Here is a 20,753-nt window from a genome sequence, read left to right as displayed (position 1 = left end):
GTGGGGTCGAATACACACCAAGCATACACATGACCTGTCTACCACTAGAGGAGGATGTTGGTTTCCATTAACAGCTTGCATGCAACCTATTAAGTACTCGTCCCTCCCACTGCGAAGAAGTCAATCCTCCATGGGAGGGGCCTAACACTAACTAAATCCTAACCTATGTATATGCATAGCCTGGGTGCGGCTAATCAAATAAAATTGAAAATTGCGCTAAAGGTGGATCAGCGCAACACCAGGCCGCCTCCGAATGGCCTCCATCAGAGATGCGCTGAGCCCCCCCAGGAACTACAAACGCACCTTGAACCCAAACAGAAGCTCTGCATATACACCAAAAGCATAGCTGTTAAGTGGGAGCAGCTGACCAAAAACGAATTACATTAGTACATAGCAAGGAAATGAGCAGCGTTACTTAAAAACAGACTAGTGCCTACCTGCAAAAGAGTGCAAGCCCCACTTGTGGGGTCGAATACACACCGAGCATACACATGACCTGTCTACCACTAGAGGAGGATGTTGGTTTCCATTAACAGCTTGCATGCAACCTATTAAGTACTCGTCCCTCCCACTGCGAAGAAGTCAATCCTCCATGGGAGGGGCCTAACACTAACTAAATCCTAACCTATGTATATGCATAGCCTGGGTGCAGCTAATCAAATAAAATTGAAAATTGCGCAAAAGGTGGATCAGCGCAACACCAGGCCGCCTCCGAATGGCCTCCATCAGAGATGCGCTGAGCCCCCCCAGGAACTACAAACGCACCTTGAACCCAAACAGAAGCTCTGCATATACACCAAAAGCATGGCTGTTAAGTGGGAGCAGCTGACCAAAAACGAATTACATTAGTACATAGTTACATAGTTATTTTGGTTGAAAAAAGACATACGTCCATCGAGTTCAACCAGTATAAAGTACAACACCAGCCTGCTCCCTCACATATCCCTGTTGATCCAGAGGAAGGCGAAAAAACCCTTACAAGGCATGGTCCAATTAGCCCCTAAAGGGAAAAATTCCTTCCCGACTCCAGATGGCAATCAGATAAAATCCCTGGATCAACATCATTAGGCATTACCTAGTAATTGTAGCCATGGATGTCTTTCAACGCAAGGAAAGCATCTAAGCCCCCTTTAAATGCAGGTATAGAGTTTGCCATAACGACTTCCTGTGGCAATGCATTCCACATCTTAATCACTCTTACTGTAAAGAACCCTTTGCTAAATAAATGGCTAAAACGTTTTTCCTCCATGCGCAGATCATGTCCTCTAGTCCTTTGAGAAGGCCTAGGGACAAAAAGCTCATCCGCCAAGCTATTATATTGCCCTCTGATGTATTTATACATGTTAATTAGATCCCCTCTAAGGCGTCTTTTCTCTAGACTAAATAAACCCAGTTTATCTAACCTTTCTTGATAAGTGAGACCTTCCATCCCACGTATCAATTTTGTTGCTCGTCTCTGCACCTGCTCTAAAACTGCAATATCTTTTTTGTAATGTGGTGCCCAGAACTGAATTCCATATTCCAGATGTGGCCTTACTAGAGAGTTAAACAGGGGCAATATGCTCGCATCTCGAGTTTTTATTTCGCATTTAATGCATCCCAAAATTTTGTTAGCTTTAGCTGCAGCTGCTTGGCATTGAGTACAATTATTTAACTTGTTGTCGATGAGTACTCCTAAGTCCTTCTCCAAGTTTGATGTCCCCAACTGTATCCCATTTATTTTGTATGGTGCTAGTCCATTATTACGTCCAAAATGCATGACTTTACATTTGTCAACGTTGAATTTCATCTGCCATGTATGTGCCCATATAGCCATCCTATCCAGATCCTGTTGCAATATGACACTATCTTCCTGAGAGTTGATGATTCTGCACAATTTTGTATCATCTGCAAAAATAGCAACATTGCTCACTACTGCATCCACTAGGTCATTAATAAATAAATTGAAGAGCACTGGACCCAGAACAGACCCCTGTGGGACCCCACTGCCAACAGTCTCCCATTTTGAGTACGATCCATTGACCACAACTCTTTGTTTTCTGTCCATTAGCCAGTTCCCTATCCATGAACACAGACTCTTCCCCAGTCCTTGCATCCTCAACTTTTGCACCAGACTTTTGTGGGAAACAGTGTCGAAGGCCTTTGCAAAGTCCAAGTATATCACATCTACAGCATTCCCAATATCCATATTAGCATTCACTACCTCATAAAAGCTGAGCATGTTAGTCAAAAAGGACCTGTCTTTAGTAAACCCATGTTGATGCTGAGAAATAAGATTATTTTCTACTATGAAGTCATGTATAGTATCTCTTAGTAACCCCTCAAATAGTTTGCATACAACTGATGTTAAGCTTACAGGTCTATAATTTCCTTGATCTGATTTTTTGCCCTTCTTAAATAATGGGAAATCGTGGGCTGTACGCCAATCCACTGGGACTCTGCCAGTTGCAAGAGAGTCACAAAAGATAAGATAAAGGGGTTTAGCTATAACTGAACTTAATTCCTTTAGGACCTGAGGATGCATGCCATCCGGGCCAGGTGCCTTGTCTATTTTTAATTTATTTAGTCTTGCCTTCACTTCTTCCTGCATTAAGTATTTAATATTACAGTTAGAAGATTGAGACTCTTCCGCCTCTGTAGTGTGTAACAATGCTGTTTCTTTTGTGAAGACAGAAGCAAAGAAAGCATTTAATAGCTCTGCCTTACCTTGGTCATCCACCATTGAGATCCCCCCCCCCCCCCCCATCCTTTAGGAGTCCTATACAGTCAACCTTTCTTTTTTTAGAGTTAATGTACTTGTAAAACTTTTTTGGGTTAGATTTGATATCCTTAGCGATTTGTTTTTCAGCTTCAATCTTTGCCTGCCTAATTTCTTTTTTACAATTTTTATTGCACTCCTTATAATTGCTTAGTGCAGCCTCGGTCCCCTCCTGTTTTAAGACCTTATAGGCATTCTTTTTCCTCTTCATTTTATCTTTAACCTTTCTATTCATCCATAGAGGCCTTTTTTTTTATTCCTAGACATTTTGTTTCCATATGGGATATACATACTACAATATTGATTGAGTATAAAGTAAGATAAGTATTCCAAAAACATACAGATAAGTTAATTGGCTCCCACTAAAAATTGGCCCTAGACTACAGTACTTACACTACATAATATAGATATATGGCAATGGTAGTGATTAGATTGTGAGCTCCTTTGAGGGACAGTTAGTGACAAGACAATATATATATATATATATATATATATATATATATATATATATATATATATATATATATATATATATATATATATATATATACACTGTACAGCGCTGCGTAATATGTCGGCGCTATATAAATACTAAATAATAATAATATAAGTTTAAAAGCTTGCCATTTCCCTTCAGTGTCTTCCCCTTGTAGTACATTATCCCAGTTCACCAAACTTAGTGCCTGCCTAATCTGATTGAACTTTGCTTTTCTAAAATTCATAGTTTTAGTGGTCCCGCTGCCCCGTGGCCTATCAGTCACCAGATCAAACGTTATCATGTTGTGATCACTATTTCCCAAATGTTCTTGAACCTGCACATTAGCAAGGAAATGAGCAGCGCTACTTAAAAACAGACTAGTGCCTACCTGCAAAAGAGTGCAAGCCCCACTTGTGGGGTCGAATACACACCGAGCATACACATGACCTGTCTACCACTAGAGGAGGATGTTGGTTTCCATTAACAGCTTGCATGCAACCTATTAAGTACTCGTCCCTCCCACTGCGAAGAAGTCAATCCTCCATGGGAGGGGCCTAACACTAACTAAATCCTAACCTATGTATATGCATAGCCTGGGTGCGGCTAATCAAATAAAATCGAAAATTGAAAATTGTGCAAAAGGTGGATCAGCGCAACACCAGGCCGCCTCCGAATGGCCTCCATCAGAGATGCGCTGAGCCCCCCCAGGAACTACAAACGCACCTTGACCTTAACCAGTTCCCACTTCCTGATGTCTGACTCTAAACTCTCCCTAACTGAAAGTCCCCTTCCTGAGTTCTTAAGTTGACTGATAAAACTAACCTCCCCTTAACTCCTCCCATAACCAACTATATGGACTATTAACTGTTACTACATGTGTAGACACACTGTAAATGCCGTTTGGTAAAAATTCACTATTATTCTCTAAAAATTAGTAGTTCTTTGAACTGGGGGCAGACATGTACATTCTGCAGAAACATTTATGCAGAAACATTTATGTCTGGTCTGCACTTGAGAAGTAGCCTCCTATGAAGTCTTCCCTCAACTTGTTGAATGTTACATGTAAATGTCCTGTTAGTAGTGCTCTGTAAGGGGCTGAGCACACTTGCGTGCTTCTGTACATTTTTCAGCAATGCCCATCAAGCTGTAACATTGGTGTGTTCCTAAAAAATGCACCAAAGCGCGCAAGTGTGCTCAGGCCCATAGACTGTAGTAGGGACTGCAAGTTACAGATGCTCAAGGATAGGGCCCTCTTGCATTTGTGACCCTACCCATATCCTCAATGCAATTTTTTGGAACAAACTAATTTTTTGTGATATCGCACATAGTTTTTCGAAAATTAATTGAATGTTTCACGACATACATTACCCGCAGCAATCGTTTGTTTTTTAACAACCACTATGTTGTATTGAATCATGGAGGATCGTTCTGATCTGCATTGACTTTAGCGGGTTTTGCCATAAACCCGTGTACAATCATTTACACGATCATTTGTTTACGACTCTGCAAATCATCCGCGGAGATCCCGGATCAGTCTGGCCGTGGGTACACAGTTTAATTGAAACCTCTTAAAATTACAATAAGATAGGCCATATTTATGGATATGAGGACAGAAGATAGAGAATCTGCATTACATTACACTTGTTGAATAACCCCCACCTCCTTTCTACTTTAAACACATCTGTACTGGATGCCTCTGGCCCCTTATGTATTAGGACAGTTGAGGAAGCAGGCTACAGTGGCGATGGGAGTTGTCAGGAATATACTGGGGTGCTTATGATGTAAGGATAATATTTTCATTTGCCTGTCTGACTGCTATGTACTGTACTTCAGATGCGTATGTATGGGTCATCATCTGGCTTTGGGGGAAGCTGTACTTGTCTGTGTGACAGTGTGGAATACAATTACCCTCAGTTCCTCGGAGAGCAGGGAGCTAATTAGAAGCCCTATTGTCCCATTATACCAATCAGGACATAGTCAGGGAACTTCAAAGACCTACATTTGCATCTAAAGAGGACTTCAGTGAATAATGCTTGGGGTAATAAGACAATGGCAGAAGTGAAGTGTGTTGAAGTCCTTTTGATACCATTTGCTACCTGTGGAAATTGAATTATTGGTGGAGGTGCAACCTCCTTATCTTTGATCAGCTAGGAAGTACTGTCAACAATGGGGTTGTCACCTGTAACGTGGACTAGGGAAATCTTTTCATGTATGTGGGCTATTGTACATTTTTCGCAGGTGGATGTTAGATCTCTGGAGATCCAATTATGACTGAGGATGTAATTAAATCTAGCTTCCCCCCATCCACACAGGCTTACAGCCTCGAGGCGAATATTTCATTATAAAAACCAGGGGACATCTACCTCAAATCAGTTCTCTTCTGACGGTAGTGGCAGCCGGTCTCCTGGCCCAAGCTAGGGAACTCCTGGTCTAACCAGAATTGTGTCCGTCCACCAAAATCCAAGGTTCTTCTATCTGGATTCCTGTATTTTTGGTAAGCAAATTGCTTGGTGTTGTATCTTTGTAACCTCTTATTTTTGTAACTTTTATCTTGTAACATTTTTACTTTGTTTTTGTAAGCTTTTTGTATATATTAAGTTCTGCATTGTTCTATGTTTTTCTAGAATATTAAATTATTATTTAATAAGTTTGACTTCTGCCGTACTAAACTAACACTCATAGCCTAGAAGAGACTGAAGTGTAACCGTGTATAAGTTCATGCCTAATTGTACGCTTGAGCAACACTACCGTATGAAACTGTAATTGCATTGTGTGTGGGGGCGTTTGTCATACGTTGGCCTAAGCGCGCAGCTGACCCAACGTACGAACAACGCCAGTGCGAATAGCGACAGCAGAGTGGCTAACAGTATCGTTCGGAACGACCGTTAGTGGGTCTTTGCTTCACGACAGTGTAAGATTGCAACTGTGTGTGTGTGTGGGTGCGTGGCGTTCCCGTATTTGGCCTAAGCGCAACGCTGACCCAAATACGAAAACGCGGAGTGCGCGCTGAGGACTCGACAGCAGAGTGGAAGTGTCTAGCGAACCGCTAGTGGTGGCAGTGAGAGGTGCTCTGAGGAGTCCCAGCCTTGTTTTAGCTTGACTAAGGCTGCTTCCCCTCTCAGTCTGGTCAAACCCGCAGTCGGGAACCGTATACGCAGGCGTGCCGCGGGCCGGTTCCTGACATAATTGGCTGGCAGTGGTGGCATCGTTTGGTACATTAGTACGCAGTTTAGCTCGCTATTCTGAGTACTAAAGGCTGGAAGCTTGCTAGAAGCAACTAGCCTACAGAAGTCTACTCAGTGCAGAATCTATATACTTTTTTTTTTGTTCAAAGATACACACTTGGTGTTTGCTTTCCCTCCCCCCCTTTTTTCTTTTTATTTTTTGCAACACGATGGCTCAGAAAGCATCCAGCTATGCAAGGCAAAACAAAGAGATGCTACTCAACCTGTGTGAGCACAGAGGCATCGAGACGGTGAGCGGCCAGACTAAGGAGCAGTTAGTTCGTGCGCTCGAGGAGCATGATGAGGCAGAGCAAGCCCGTGCTTCAACGTCAGCGGGTGCAGCTCACGACACGACAGAGGAGGAATCGCTCCCGCCACAGAATGCGAGTGGAGACGATGTCCTGGATGATCCACCGAACACGGAGATGACATCTCTGGAAGCTGATCTACAGCTACTGAACTCGGCCGATCCTGAACTGCGCCTAAAGCTGATCCTACTGCACTGACAGGCAGAGAAGGAACAAGCGGCACAGCGACTCCAGGCCGAGAGGGAAAGACTCCAGGCCGAGAGGGAACAAGCTGCCCAGCGACTCCAGGCCGAGAGGGAAAGTGCTGAACGGCAACACCAGCTGGAGCTGGCTAAACTTCAGCAGCAGAACCGGTCTGCTGGACCCGCAGAACGCGAAGGTGAGCGAGTCCACAGAATCCCCCTGGATAAGTTCCCCGCTATGGACAAAGACTCTGACATAGACACTTTCCTACAGGGGTTTGAAAGGACTTGTCGGCAGTATGGGGTGCCCCGTGAGCAGTGGGCAAGATACCTCACACCAGGGCTGAGAGGCAAGGCCCTGGAGGCGTTTGTGAGTCTCCCCCAGGAGGAAGAAACAGACTTTGAGGCGATTAAGAAAGCCATTATTGCGCGATACCACCTCACGCCAGAGGTGTATCGCAAACGTTTTAGGACAGTGCAGCGAGGTCCTAATGACAGCTACCTGGATCATGCTTGCAACCTGCGGACTGCCTTCCAGCAGTGGCTAAAAGGACTGTCAGTTAAAACCTTGGATGCCCTGCAGGAGCTGATGATAAAAGACCAGTTCCTACACACCTGTCCTGTTGAGGTCCGGCTGTTTGTGCTGGATCGAGAACCAAAGACAGTGGATGAGGCTGCGGAAATGGCCGATGCCTACACCGCCCATAGAGCACCTGAGTCCCGGAGGACTACTACGCCCAGCTGGAGAGGAGAACAGATTGCTAAACCTGTTTCACCCAGCACCCAGAGGAGGCAAGCACCGCTGTCTCCTGGATTCAAGCAACCTGACACTCGGAAATGCTTTGTATGTGACAGGGTGGGTCATATCAGCACGACTTGCCCAGAGAGGAAGAGGGAGGCCCCAAAATCCAGTGAGGCCTCAAACGCCAGTGAAGTCCCAACGGCATTGTGTGCTACCAGGAATGCCACTGGCTAAGCAGAGAATCTGCAGCTTGTCACGGTTGGGGGTACAGTTGCCACTGGGCTGAGAGACACTGGAGCAGAAGTGACTTTCATACATCCCCAGCTTGTGAACCCGGAGCAGTACATACCTGGGAAAATGATTGCTGTCAGAGGAATTGGGGGTGTCACCCCCACCATACCCACCGCCTTGGTCCACCTGGACTGGGGGGCCGGCAGCGGATTGAAAGAAGTTGGGGTAACCGACAAAATCCCCACCAACGTGTTGCTGGGTACTGACCTGGGACGGTTAGTGGCCCGGTATGAGCCTACTCCAAACCCCGTGGAGCCTGCATCCCCAGCAGAAGTTCAGGACTCTTGCAAGGTACTGTCTGATAATGCTGTGCAAATGGGGAGTGCTGGTGAGGCCCCAGGGGCTATGGACTGTGTGCTAGGAGCCAGCCCTAGTGAGTCTCCAGTGCCTAGGCCTGGAGTGGGACATGTTGATACAAAGAATGCAGAAATTGATAATGTCATTTATGTACGCACGGACTATCGAGGCGATCGATGCAAGAACTGTTGATGCTACTTGTGAAGTGCTGAGTAGCAATGGGTGTAATGCTGCAGATAATGTTGATGTTTTATGTGAGGGCCCAAATGACCATATACGTAGGGCTGATTATGCTGATGTCACCTGTGTTGTGCTACATAATGCTGTGTGTCATGTGGACACTCCGTCAGCTGCCGGAGTAACCAGCGGCGCTCGCTGGGCTGCAGCAGGTGGACTGTCCACTGAAGGGGCAGATGGCACCAGGCCAGATCCTCCCCCTTCAGATGGTTTCAAGACCAAAGGCGATGTGATTTACGATGTGTGTAATGTGGGCGCTCCCTCAGCTGCCGTGGTAACCCGCAGCGCTAGCGAGTCTACAGCACAGGGACTGTCCACCGAAGTGGCAAATGCTGCTGGGTCAGCCACATCTAATTCGGAACCTGGCTCTGAGGGCCCAGGAGCCTCTCCGTCTGCAGCCTTCCTGGAATGTGTGACAGGCAGCACTGAGCTCTCTGGGGCTGTTCAATTAGACAGCAGCCTGGAAGAGCTCAGGGGGCTAGCCAGCAGGTCACCAGCTGGGAGGGGCGGGCTGAGAGGGTTCTGGGAAGTTATTCCCTCGGAGCTGTCCGGAGGGGAAGAGGCAGACCAGCAGATAATCGATCCCCAAAGGGACCGAGAGATAGCTCCTGCCACTATAGAGAAAGTGCGTGTAGCGACGGTTGGAACCCTCCCCCAGCTGCAGCACTGTCTCTATGGTCGCGAATTCACGGTTGTCACTGACCCTCATTCCCCTGGTTGGTTACGTCAGGTTGTCAGGGGCAATGACACATTGCAGCAACCTGACCTAGCTTTCCAGTCCTGTAGCTTGGAGCTAAGGAATTACCCCCCCCCCCAGGCCCGGCCGTCAGTGTCGGCTTTGGCAGGACGATTCGTTAGAATCATCTGCCGGCGCCATTTGGAAGAGGGGGCGTGTCAGGAATATACTGGGGTGCTTATGATGTAAGGATAATATTTTCATTTGCCTGTCTGACTGCCATGTACTGTACTTCAGATGCGTATGTATGGGTCATCATCTGGCTTTGGGGGAAGCTGTACTTGTCTGTGTGACAGTGTGGAATACAATTACCCTCAGTTCCTCGGAGAGCAGGGAGCTAATTAGAAGCCCTATTGTCCCATTATACCAATCAGGACATAGTCAGGGAACTTCAAAGACCTACATTTGCATCTAAAGAGGACTTCAGTGAATAATGCTTGGGGTAATAAGACAATGGCAGAAGTGAAGTGTGTTGAAGTCCTTTTGATACCATTTGCTACCTGTGGAAATTGAATTATTGGTGGAGGTGCAACCTCCTTATCTTTGATCAGCTAGGAAGTACTGTCAACAATGGGGTTGTCACCTGTAACGTGGACTAGGGAAATCTTTTCATGTATGTGGGCTATTGTACATTTTTCGCAGGTGGATGTTAGATCTCTGGAGATCCAATTATGACTGAGGATGTAATTAAATCTAGCTTCCCCCCGTCCACACAGGCTTACAGCCTTGAGGCGAATATTTCATTATAAAAACCAGGGGACATCTACCTCAAATCAGTTCTCTTCTGACGGTAGTGGCAGCCGATCTCCTGGCCCAAGCTAGGGAACTCCTGGTCTAACCAGAATTGTGTCCGTCCACCAAAATCCAAGGTTCTTCTATCTGGATTCCTGTATTTTTGGTAAGCAAATTGCTTGGTGTTGTATCTTTGTAACCTCTTATTTTTGTAACTTTTATCTTGTAACATTTTTACTTTGTTTTTGTAAGCTTTTTGTATATATTAAGTTCTGCATTGTTCTGTTTTTCTAGAATATTAAATTATTATTTAATAAGTTTGACTTCTGCCGTACTAAACTAACACTCATAGCCTAGAAGAGACTGAAGTGTAACCGTGTATAAGTTCATGCCTAATTGTACGCTTGAGCAACACTACCGTATGAAACTGTAATTGCATTGTGTGTGGGGGCGTTTGTCATACGTTGGCCTAAGCGCGCAGCTGACCCAACGTACGAACAACGCCAGTGCGAATAGCGACAGCAGAGTGGCTAACAGTATCGTTCGGAACGACCGTTAGTGGGTCTTTGCTTCACGACAGTGTAAGATTGCAACTGTGTGTGTGTGTGTGCGTGGCGTTCCCGTATTTGGCCTAAGCGCAACGCTGACCCAAATACGAAAACGCGGAGTGCGCGCTGAGGACTCGACAGCAGAGTGGAAGTGTTTAGCGAACCGCTAGTGGTGGCAGTGAGAGGTGCTCTGAGGAGTCCCAGCCTTGTTTTAGCTTGACTAAGGCTGCTTCCCCTCTCAGTCTGGTCAAACCCGCAGTCGGGAACCGTATACGCAGGCGTGCCGCGGGCCGGTTCCTGACAGGAGTGACTAGAATGGCGTGGAGCTTGGTGGTGATTGATTGAAAACTGCGCCCTGGCAGGGATAACAGGTCGTAAACAGGGCATAGATGTCATTTACTTAGGTCTTAAAGTGGTTCATTTCTTTTTTTTATTTTCATGACTAATTTATGATGAAACCGGACTCCAAACACAACTTTTTGTTTGTTTTGGATAATGTTAGAACCATAATGCCTTTTGTGTCTCTGCATTCTCTGTGCTTTGAGACACTTGCGAGAGGGACAATTAATTGACATTCCCCTAGCAGGAACACAGTCAGCAATAAAAACCTGGCAGTAATTGTAAACCTTTCATGTGCAGGAAAAATATGTTCTCGCAGTAATTTCCTTTGTTTAGGAGATTTACCTTCACTTTGTGTCTTTCAACACCTAAAAGTGGAGAAGAAAGTAACTTTTTTCCCACCCAGTATAGACCCACTCAAATAGTAATAATAGTAAGGGACTGCAGAGTTGCACGCGATTCTCTGCTATGTCCATACTTTGAAACATAACTTGTAGTTGAACGTTAACTTCTTAAACTCAAAGTAAGTCATGAATGTAGAGGATACCGGTTTACTTAATTTAGTCAAGTGTTTCTAACTGTCTAACCCAGTTAATGCTTGTCTCACAGTAGTTGATAAACTTCTAATGCTGCCAGAGAATATTGCAGCTGGACTTGAGGGCATGAGTGTTCTGTTTTCCCAGCCATTTTTTTTTAAGTTGTTTTGCTGCCAGGAAAATAAGTGCCAGGTTAGTCTTTAGGAAAACGGGGGACAATTCACTCTCAAGTGGCTATGACAGGAGCTGGTTAGTGAGACAATGGGAGGTTTAACATAATAAAAAAAAACAACTCATATCAAATCTTACACCAAGATTGTGGGCTCAATAAACTAGTTATTGTTGTATTACCTACGTTGATTGTTATGTCAGGCAGGGGAGTTGACTATCATGGTGGACAATTTCTGTTTTTAATCAGCATTTTCAAGTTTCAGGAAGTGAAACGGTATGAACGGGGAAAAGGCATTAAACCATTTGGTGACATAAGCAATTCATGTTGCCACATTAGCAACAGCATATATACCACCATATAGATGATAACGGAAGCCAAACGAGCTGATGGGATGACCAAAACCAAAAATAGTGAAACGGCCTAAGAACAAAGCCTTGTGGTACACCTACAGAGAGTGGATGTGTGAGTAGTTGGAATTTTTATGCATAACTGTGAAGGTCCTATTAATGAGGTAGGAGGAAACCAGGAGACAGTAAGACAAAAGTGCTGCTCATATAGTATGCTAAAATCTTTATTTTGGCCATGCTATTTGTTTATGCCGACTACTTCATAATGGTAGCTTGATCATATGGAAGGTATTGAATCCATTTTTTCAAAAAGTGCATATTTGTAATTGTGATGCAATTATCTTTTTTGCTTCAAGCTCTGGATCCCTGTTCTGCCTATATAAGCCTTAACGAGCCTTGGAGAAATACAGATCACGTTTTCAATGAGTCTCAAGACAAACCGATGTGTGACAACCACCTGGATGGCGAGTGGTATCGCTTCACAGGGTTGGCTGGAGATGCTATGCCTACATTTTGTATTCCTGAAAACCACTGTGGCACCCATGCACCAATCTGGCTCAACGGGAGTCATCCAAGTGAAACGGAGGGCATTGTACAGAGACAAGCCTGTTCCAGTTTTGAGAATAATTGTTGCCAATGGAATACCACTGTAGACATCAAGGCCTGCCCAGGGGGGTATTATGTGTATCGACTAACTAAGCCAAGTGTCTGCTTTCATGTCTACTGTGGCCGTAAGTATTTGAAGTATGTTCTCTCTGTTTTGTTTACATCGCTATACATCACTCAAGATTTCAGCACATCTTAATTGCATGCTTGAGCAACAATGATGAGGTCACAACTGCACACCCTGCAACACAAGGTTACATTAACTGCTTTGAATGTAGAGATTTCTTCCCCCCCCCCCCCCCCCCCTTTTCAGTAGAGGTAATATTTTTTCCCTACATACTTTCTCCTGTAGGAATATGGTCACACAATAGGCAGAATTAATATCTGTATAATTACATAAAAGCCAATCAGAATTTAGCATTACTTTAAAACACTACAGTAAACTTAAAGGGGGACTGTTATGAAAATAACAATTAATAAAATTGCTTATTTTTTTACAATATTCATTAATAATATAGCCAGTCTTTCTCTATTCTAAAATCTTTCCTCTCCCTGATTTACTTTCTGAAATTTATCACATGTGGCAACATCTTTAGTGTTAATGAGAGATTTAAAGCCAGTACAAAAACATAGCTGGTCTCCCAGAATGCTCTGGGGGATAATCCCTCATAATGGCCTAGGATAAGCCTTAGTGGGAAGGCGGGGCTACAAACCAATATTCAGCAATCTATAGATATAGGAACTGTTTCTGATGCTGAAATCAGGCTATTTAAAGGACATGTCCAAGAAGACTAAAAATTAAAAATCCATTTACCTGGGGCTTCCTCAAACCCCTTGCAGCCATCCTGTGCCCTCGCCGCAGCTCTGCTCCCCACCGGTACCCTGAGGTCCTCTCCGGTACAAAAGGCCTACTTGTGCTCCAACGTGTGGCTCACATAGTTGCGCTGATGTCAGCCGGACTGTACTGCGCAGACGCAGTAGTTCTGGACCTGCGTAGTACAATCTGGATGACATCAGTGTGACTCTGTGAGCCGCACGCTGGAGCACAAGTGGATGCTGACCAGGCGGGGTCGGCATCTGCACCGGAGGAGACCGGGTGCCACTGGCGTTGCAGTGAGGGCACAGGACGGCTGCCAGGGGCTGAAGGGAGCCCCAGGTAAGAGAATTTTTTATTTTTAGTCTTCCTGGACCTTCCTTTTAAAGCGGTATTAACCTCTGACATAATATTCAATAAAAATGTGTTTTCCTACTTTTTATATCCCATACATTTATCATATTTGCTTTTGTGCATAAGTATTTCTATTCATTTAGATATTGCAAGTTCCCAAAGTACAGTGTTATTTGCTCTGGAAGTTGGCATTGCATTTTATTCATAACTGGCATATTTATATTGTAATGTACCCAGTAATGATTTCTGAGCAGTGTATCTGTGCAGAAACGTTTGCTAATGTGTCCAGAACTGTCAGAGAATGTTTACATTCCTCTCTGGTACAATTAGGTAAACACAAGAAAATGTTATCACCAGTTAGGATGCGGATCTATTGAAAAGTCCTGTGTTTTAACCCTTTGAATACTGTTCTGCTAAAAAAAAATGTGGTAATATGTTATATGCTGTAAATAATCTTTTAGAGCAAAGAAGAAATTCTGGGTTTTAATACCACTTTAACATAAAAGTGGGTATTCTGAATTATTTACTGTATTTTACTATTTGTTGTTACAGTTCCTCTTTAAATCTTATTAGTTGTTAGGGGATATTGCTTTTATCATGTGGTTTGCTACTTTTTCTACCTCTCGGTTTCATAAGCTTGGAAGAGTCTGTGGTTAGAAACAATAATTTAATTAGTTATCTAGTTATTTTTCTATGTTCTGCATTTACAAAGCATTTCACTTCCTTCTTTATCTATAAGACTTTTATGATATCTGTGATCTGATGGAATGCGGAGGAAACTGCCTGGATACTCTCGACTGCATCTGCAACTCTGGAACAGTTCTTGGTCCTGATGGGCAGACTTGTCTGGGTAAGAAAATGACCTCGAACTATGAATGTACACCCCTTAACTGTCCCATATGTCTTGTTTTCCAAACGTACTTGGTTATAGCTAGAGAGCACTAAACTGATGTGCAATTGGTAACATGTAAAGTAGCTCTTATGATTGCCATGCAAGATGCACATCTGAATGTTCAGATGCTAAGAATACAGAATTGCCCGAATATCGCTCTATTTCTATATGAATTTATGAATCCACTTGCCCAGGGCCAGCCTTAGGTTTTTACAGAGCCCTGAGTGAGACTAGACTTTGGTCTCCCCCCTTTTGGCAGAACTGGTGCTAAAATGCCTCATACATGTTGTCTCTGGCTCAGGCTGTTTAATTTGGCTTGAAGAATTAGTCTCTATAGCAGGCATCATTAAACTCCCATCTTATGCACATGTGATGTATGAGAGGAGGAAGTTTAAAGCTAAGTGGATAATCAGCAATGCCTTTCTGCAGATAAGGGATGAGCAGACTACAGTGTTCTTGCAGGGCCAAGAATATTTTTAGTTTCCATCTGGCAGGGGAGCAGAAGCTATAGACCTGCTGATTTATAACACCCCTGACTTGATGTGCTGATGGAAAAATCTTCTGTCGGCAGCTATTACTGATCCATTCATTTATTCCACAGGAATCTGTTAGAAATATGGTAACTTTGGGGAAAATAGGACAGCGGAGAGCTATAAGACAGCTTGAAGAGAACGTTTAGAAAAGGGAATGTTAGAACGAGGGACAGCGTACAGTAAGCTAGCGTCTGAATTGTGTGCGGCCTCCGATATAGCATAAATAATATCACCACTGATCTGACTGTCCTCTCTAGGGACTCCTTATTGATGCAAACTGCTAACTGAGGCAGACTGATTATACAGATTAGAAGCCTCTGCTATGCAGAAATTCTGGCTTGTAAGGTCAACATGAGAAAGGTCATTTGTACTTACAAAAGACAGCATCGTTGTGTACATCCAAGTTACATTCTCCCCCACCCCCTCCTCCCAGTTGGTGTTTTAGTGATATTGCTGACAAGAAGAACCACTATCCATTTTGGATTATCACTTGGGGACTTGGGATGACTCCGCCAAAATCCCCATTTCCACCCAACATGTGGAGACAGTACCTTACCAAAATTACTGCACCTTAAAGAGGACCTGAACTATTGCACAGGATAGAAGAAAAATATAGAGAAATGCACAATGTATGTATTTAGAGAGTTTAACCACTTAAGGACCGTGGTGTTAAACCCCTCTACTGACCAGGCCATTTTTGACTAAATGGGCCACTGCAGCTTTAAGGCCTTGCTGCAGAGCCGCACAACTCAGCACACAAGTGATTCCTCCCCCCTTTTCTCTCCCACCAACAGAGCTCTCTGTTGGTGGGGTCTGATCGCTCCCCCAATGTTAATTTTTTATCAATATTTTTCTTCTTTTTTTTTTTTTTTTATATCAAATTGTGCAATTTTTTCCCCTCCCTCCCTGTCAGCCTATCACAGCGGATTGCTTCCCTGTGTCCCAGGGAACAGCTGTGTCACACCGCTGTCCCCAGTACAGTGCTGCCTTAGATCGCAGCGCTGTACAGCCTAATTAGATGGCGGTTTCTCCGTCTAACAGTCTCCGAGTGGCGATAGCTGCTGGATCAGCTGCCTGCCACGGCAGAGAGCTGATTGGTAAAGACAGAATGTTAACAATATTTCTGCTTCCATGAAAGCAGTAAGTAGAAACACTGCAGATTTATTGCAGGATTTGTATCAGCTGTAACAAATAAATGTTTTTCTGTAAAGGTTATTGTGCTGTTTGGGTATCTTTTAGAGCAGAGAGGAAGTTCTGAGTTCAGGACCGCTTTAATTAATTCTATATATTATGATATTATAAAGTTAAATCACTAAACTATTTTTTTTTAGACCATATATTTACATCCTCTGTCTGAGACTTCATCTAAGCCTCAGGGCCATAAATATTCGTTTCCTGATACTAGTGACTGAGCACAGTGTGCATGCTTGGACGCAGCTGTGCTCATTATCTATGGGGGTCTGGCTGGCGCTAAATTTGTACATGTAGTACTAATCTTACTTAGAGCGTGCCTGAATCTTAAGTAGAACGTGCCTTATAGCACAGCACAAGCGGATGTTTGCGCTAAAACACAACATGCCATGCATCGGGAATAAATGTTTTGTTTGAATAGACGTTACAGGCGCACGTTAGAGCAGCCTGTAACGCACCCCACCGCACAGCAATGAAAAATCAATGGGCTGTTCACAGTGCCCACGTTGCGTTACTCAGTAACGCTGTGCCATAACAGAACGTACTGCATGCAGTACTTTATAAGCGGCAGAGCCGCGTTAGACTGCTTGCACATGCGCTGTAATGTTGGGGAGGAGCGGAGAGCGGCCAAGCACATGGCTAATTAATATTCACTGCACTCAGTGACGTGCAGTGTTTACTTCCTGGAGCGGCCGCTCTGTGCGGCGATTGGCCGGGCAGGACCACGTGATGCCGCATGCGTCCAAGAGTGCGCATCACAGCATCACGGACGCCAGAGTGAGCTGCACAACGCAGCTTACTCTGACGTCCACATTAGAGAGCACCAGGCGTTGCGTTAGGGGCACGTTATGCGACCATAACGTCCCCTAAAACGCAACGTCCTGGTGTGAAACCAGCCTTAGAGTTTTTTACATGTTTTTTCATAATTGGTGAAAATTGAACACCTTTGTGAAACATTGGTCATTCAATCGGAAAACTTGATCGTAAGTCTTGATTTGAAAAAATATATAGAACACTTAAAATGGAAAAAAAAAATATGAGACTCCGGGAACGTTCTAATGAACTACAGAATTTGTTAAAATCTCACACGTTCATTTTTACTCCGAGTTTGCTCGGTCTGCTCCTGTTCTTAGTGGCTTGTGAATAATGGGCCTTGTCTGTAGTGGTGATGTCTCCTATGGGGATGATCAATGTAATGCACATTTCTCCTAATATCCAAATATGAAATGATATATGCAGCTTGATTGTGGGCCAATAAATATTGACAGGAAGTTATTCCAATTGTTCCAATTTCAAGCTGCATATAATTAACATTTAAATTTGAATACTAGGAGAAATGATTTGCATCTCATTGATCTTCCCTAGTCTCCTAAGGTCCTACACTCATTTTCCTGTGGATTTACATACGGTATTCAGAGGTGCTAAGACAAGGGAAAAAAATAGAAAAGCAAAATATTATAAAATGAAGATGAATTGTAAGGTTTTTCTTTGGCACTGCCCCCCCTTATGCCCCGATGTACATACTGACCCAGCATGGCCTTAAGCTTGACCTGAATATTTTCTTTGAGTTAACGGTGATACGATATTGTAAATCTTGCTGATTTCATTTCCTCAGTCCCGGCTGACACGAGTATTTAAATGAATATTATAGAATGTGATTCATTTGCTGTTTTTTTTCCTGACTGCCCCTATGCATTGCAGATGAGAACGAGTGTGAGCACAATAATGGTGGCTGCAGTGAGATCTGCGTTAACCTCAAGAACTCCCATCGCTGTGAGTGCAGACAAGGAAGGGTCCTAAACGAAGATGGGAAGACGTGTGAAGGTGACTTTGTTGTATCATTATAGTTATACTTGCTTTCTGCCAATGTAATGTTATTTGTGTTGATATTTATTTTAAGCAGATGTGCTGGCTTACCACAATGTTGAACTAGTTATCCTCTAGCCTAACAGTAACTCGTGAGTCGTGCTCATCATAAGGGTTGCTAACCCTGTTACTAAACACCACATTTTTGCAGACACCTTATGGGGGAGGAGGGAGAACCTATTAGTATGGGAGTGGTCAAGAAGTGGACATGGTTTTAGGGTGTGCTACCTTGCCATAGGGTTCACCGAGCCCTTCATTGTAATGTTGCCTAGCCTTCATATAGTGAATTAATTCTTATGCCCTCAGTAATCAAGATCAGTTCACACAGAGTCCACTGCCAGACCATTTCCCATTGTGGACAGCATCCGCCGTGTTCGAAGGACCCCCATGCTTTCCTATAGGTTCATTCACACATGTCCATTGTAACTTGCTATGTTTTCTCTGTTGCAATATCACAACAGACAAACTAGTGTTTTGCTCTCTGGGATTCACAGGGATCTATCGCTGTCCTTGTCTAAGCTGGGGGATGTGGCTGTACCCCAAGCATTATAAAACCATTAAATAATGATTTGTATATTACACCCAGTGTCTTGAAGTGATATATTATGGGTGCTAATTCTTAACTCGCGGAGGTGAAATTTGTATTAAAGTGAACCCGAGGTGAGAGAGTGATATGGATGCTGCAATATTTATGGTATTTCCTTTTAAACAATACCAGTTGCCTGACAGTCCTCCTGATCCTATGTCTCTAATACTTTTAGCCATAGACGCTGAACAAGCATGCAGCAGATCAGGTACTCTGACTCAGTGGACTAAGGTTTTACAAGAGTAGCCATATGCTTGTTCCAGGGTTTTTACTCAAATACTACTTATGCTAGAAGATCAACAGGGCTGCCAGGCAACTGGCATTGTTTACAAGGAGATACATATGGCAGCCTCCATATCCCTCTCACATCAGGTTGAATGAATTGTATAAAACTGCTGTAGCAGGTAGGCAAGCAGGAAGAAGCCTGTTTGAATCCTGATTGCATGCTGTCACTGATTTTAGCATAAACTTAGAATATGATGTGGGCACCAGGTGCATAAAATGCCACTGATTTATTGTAGTAATGATCACCAGCGAGAGTTATGTACAAGTCGCAGGGCCTGGAATACAATGCCAGAAGCTGACAAATGAGGAGGCAGGAACAGCCAGGCAGCAGCTGCTCAACTGTGGATTATATAGCAATCTCTGCAAACTGTATCTATCTGCCTGCTGATGGTTATTGGTTATTGCAATAAAGCATTACAATTTGATGTACCTGGTGCCCACATTATGCTCCATACCTATGCATTACTGTGTGATAGCAATTTCTATATTTTACCATCCCTGATGTTTGCCTGGATCTGCTCTGTTTATTGTGGAGGAGCGGTTACAGAGCATGGTTAGCGTGAGTTATTAAATCCAGCCAAAACATTTCTTTAACCATACCTGTATTATTATTGGGTTGTGGTTGAGCCTCAAGTGAAAGGGAAGTCACATCTCTGACACTTGTCACCTGATTCTTCCCCAGACTATCCAAAACTTAAAGTACGGGCTAAAGTTGCACCCTGAACAAGATTATACCAGCTTCAGAAGCTGCTGCTGTGTACGCAGTCAAACATTTTTGAGGTTTTGTGAGAAGTGGTCTAGATAAGGGAGCATCTTCACATGATGGGTGATAGATGGAGATCAGTCTCTTGGGCTCTAGCAAATCTCACAAATGTATTGTGTGGGACAGACACCTTCCCCAGTAGCACCCAGCAAATGCCACTGATATGCAGTCAGCATTCATTCCTACAGACTTAAAGTGAATCGAGCAGCATTTTTAGCCCTAATGGTATCTCAATAGCACATTAAAAATGCCTGCTAACAGTGTGGCTCATTACTAAAAAATCATTCCTCTATTTCTTTTTACATTTCAGGCCTCTTGCACACTACATGCGATTCCGATTTTTTTATACGATCCGATTTTTAATTCATATTAAAAAATGCTGCAGCATGTAGTACTTTTAATCAGAATAAAAAAATCTGATCATATAAAAAATTTGAATCACATGTAGTGTGCAAGAGGCCTTAATGTTTGTTGGAGACTTTTATTGCCCTACTTCCATGGCCTGCCGTCCGCAGAAATAGAAGGCAGATAAGGACTGCTGTAATTAGCAGTAGCAATGAGTAAATAAAAGCTTTGATCAGAGGGGATGGGGAGAGGGAAACTGTGCTTCAAACAGTTTAGAGAAGTCACATTGACTACCTTCACACCTTCCACTGGATAATTAAGGACAGAGGCGAGGTGTGTGTGTGTTGGGGTGGTGGCAGCTCCAACAGCTATTAGAAGCCAGGACATACTGCAGAACAAAAGCTGCTTGGATCCTTTTAAGGGGGGGATGTAGGAAAGGACCTGAGTACACATGGTGCTAGTACATTTTCAAATGATCGGTGAGTACTATCTCAGATATAGATCCAAAATTTCAGATGGTTAAAAATAACCAGCGGGTCTCATTGAAACAGCAGGCATGTTATTGCTATAGCATGCATGATCCTGCATTAA

General features: G+C 43.7%; 1 protein-coding gene across 1 annotated transcript in view; it reads left to right on the top strand.

Moving 5' to 3' along the window:
- The window catches only part of OIT3 (oncoprotein induced transcript 3), a 51,618-nt gene that overhangs the window by 4,166 nt on the left and 26,699 nt on the right, over window positions 1-20,753 (top strand). Inside the window, exons 2-4 of the mRNA XM_068255339.1 lie at window positions 12,284-12,658; window positions 14,441-14,551; window positions 18,019-18,141. Of these exons, the coding sequence (XP_068111440.1) occupies window positions 12,284-12,658; window positions 14,441-14,551; window positions 18,019-18,141 (609 nt within the window). The remainder of the gene's footprint in view (window positions 1-12,283; window positions 12,659-14,440; window positions 14,552-18,018; window positions 18,142-20,753) is intronic.

Source organism: Hyperolius riggenbachi, chromosome 10, assembly GCF_040937935.1.
Source record: "Hyperolius riggenbachi isolate aHypRig1 chromosome 10, aHypRig1.pri, whole genome shotgun sequence".
Classification (NCBI taxonomy): domain Eukaryota; kingdom Metazoa; phylum Chordata; class Amphibia; order Anura; family Hyperoliidae; genus Hyperolius; species Hyperolius riggenbachi.
The sequence above is the reverse complement of the archived record's forward strand: the minus strand, read 5'-3'. Positions and strand labels throughout refer to the sequence as shown.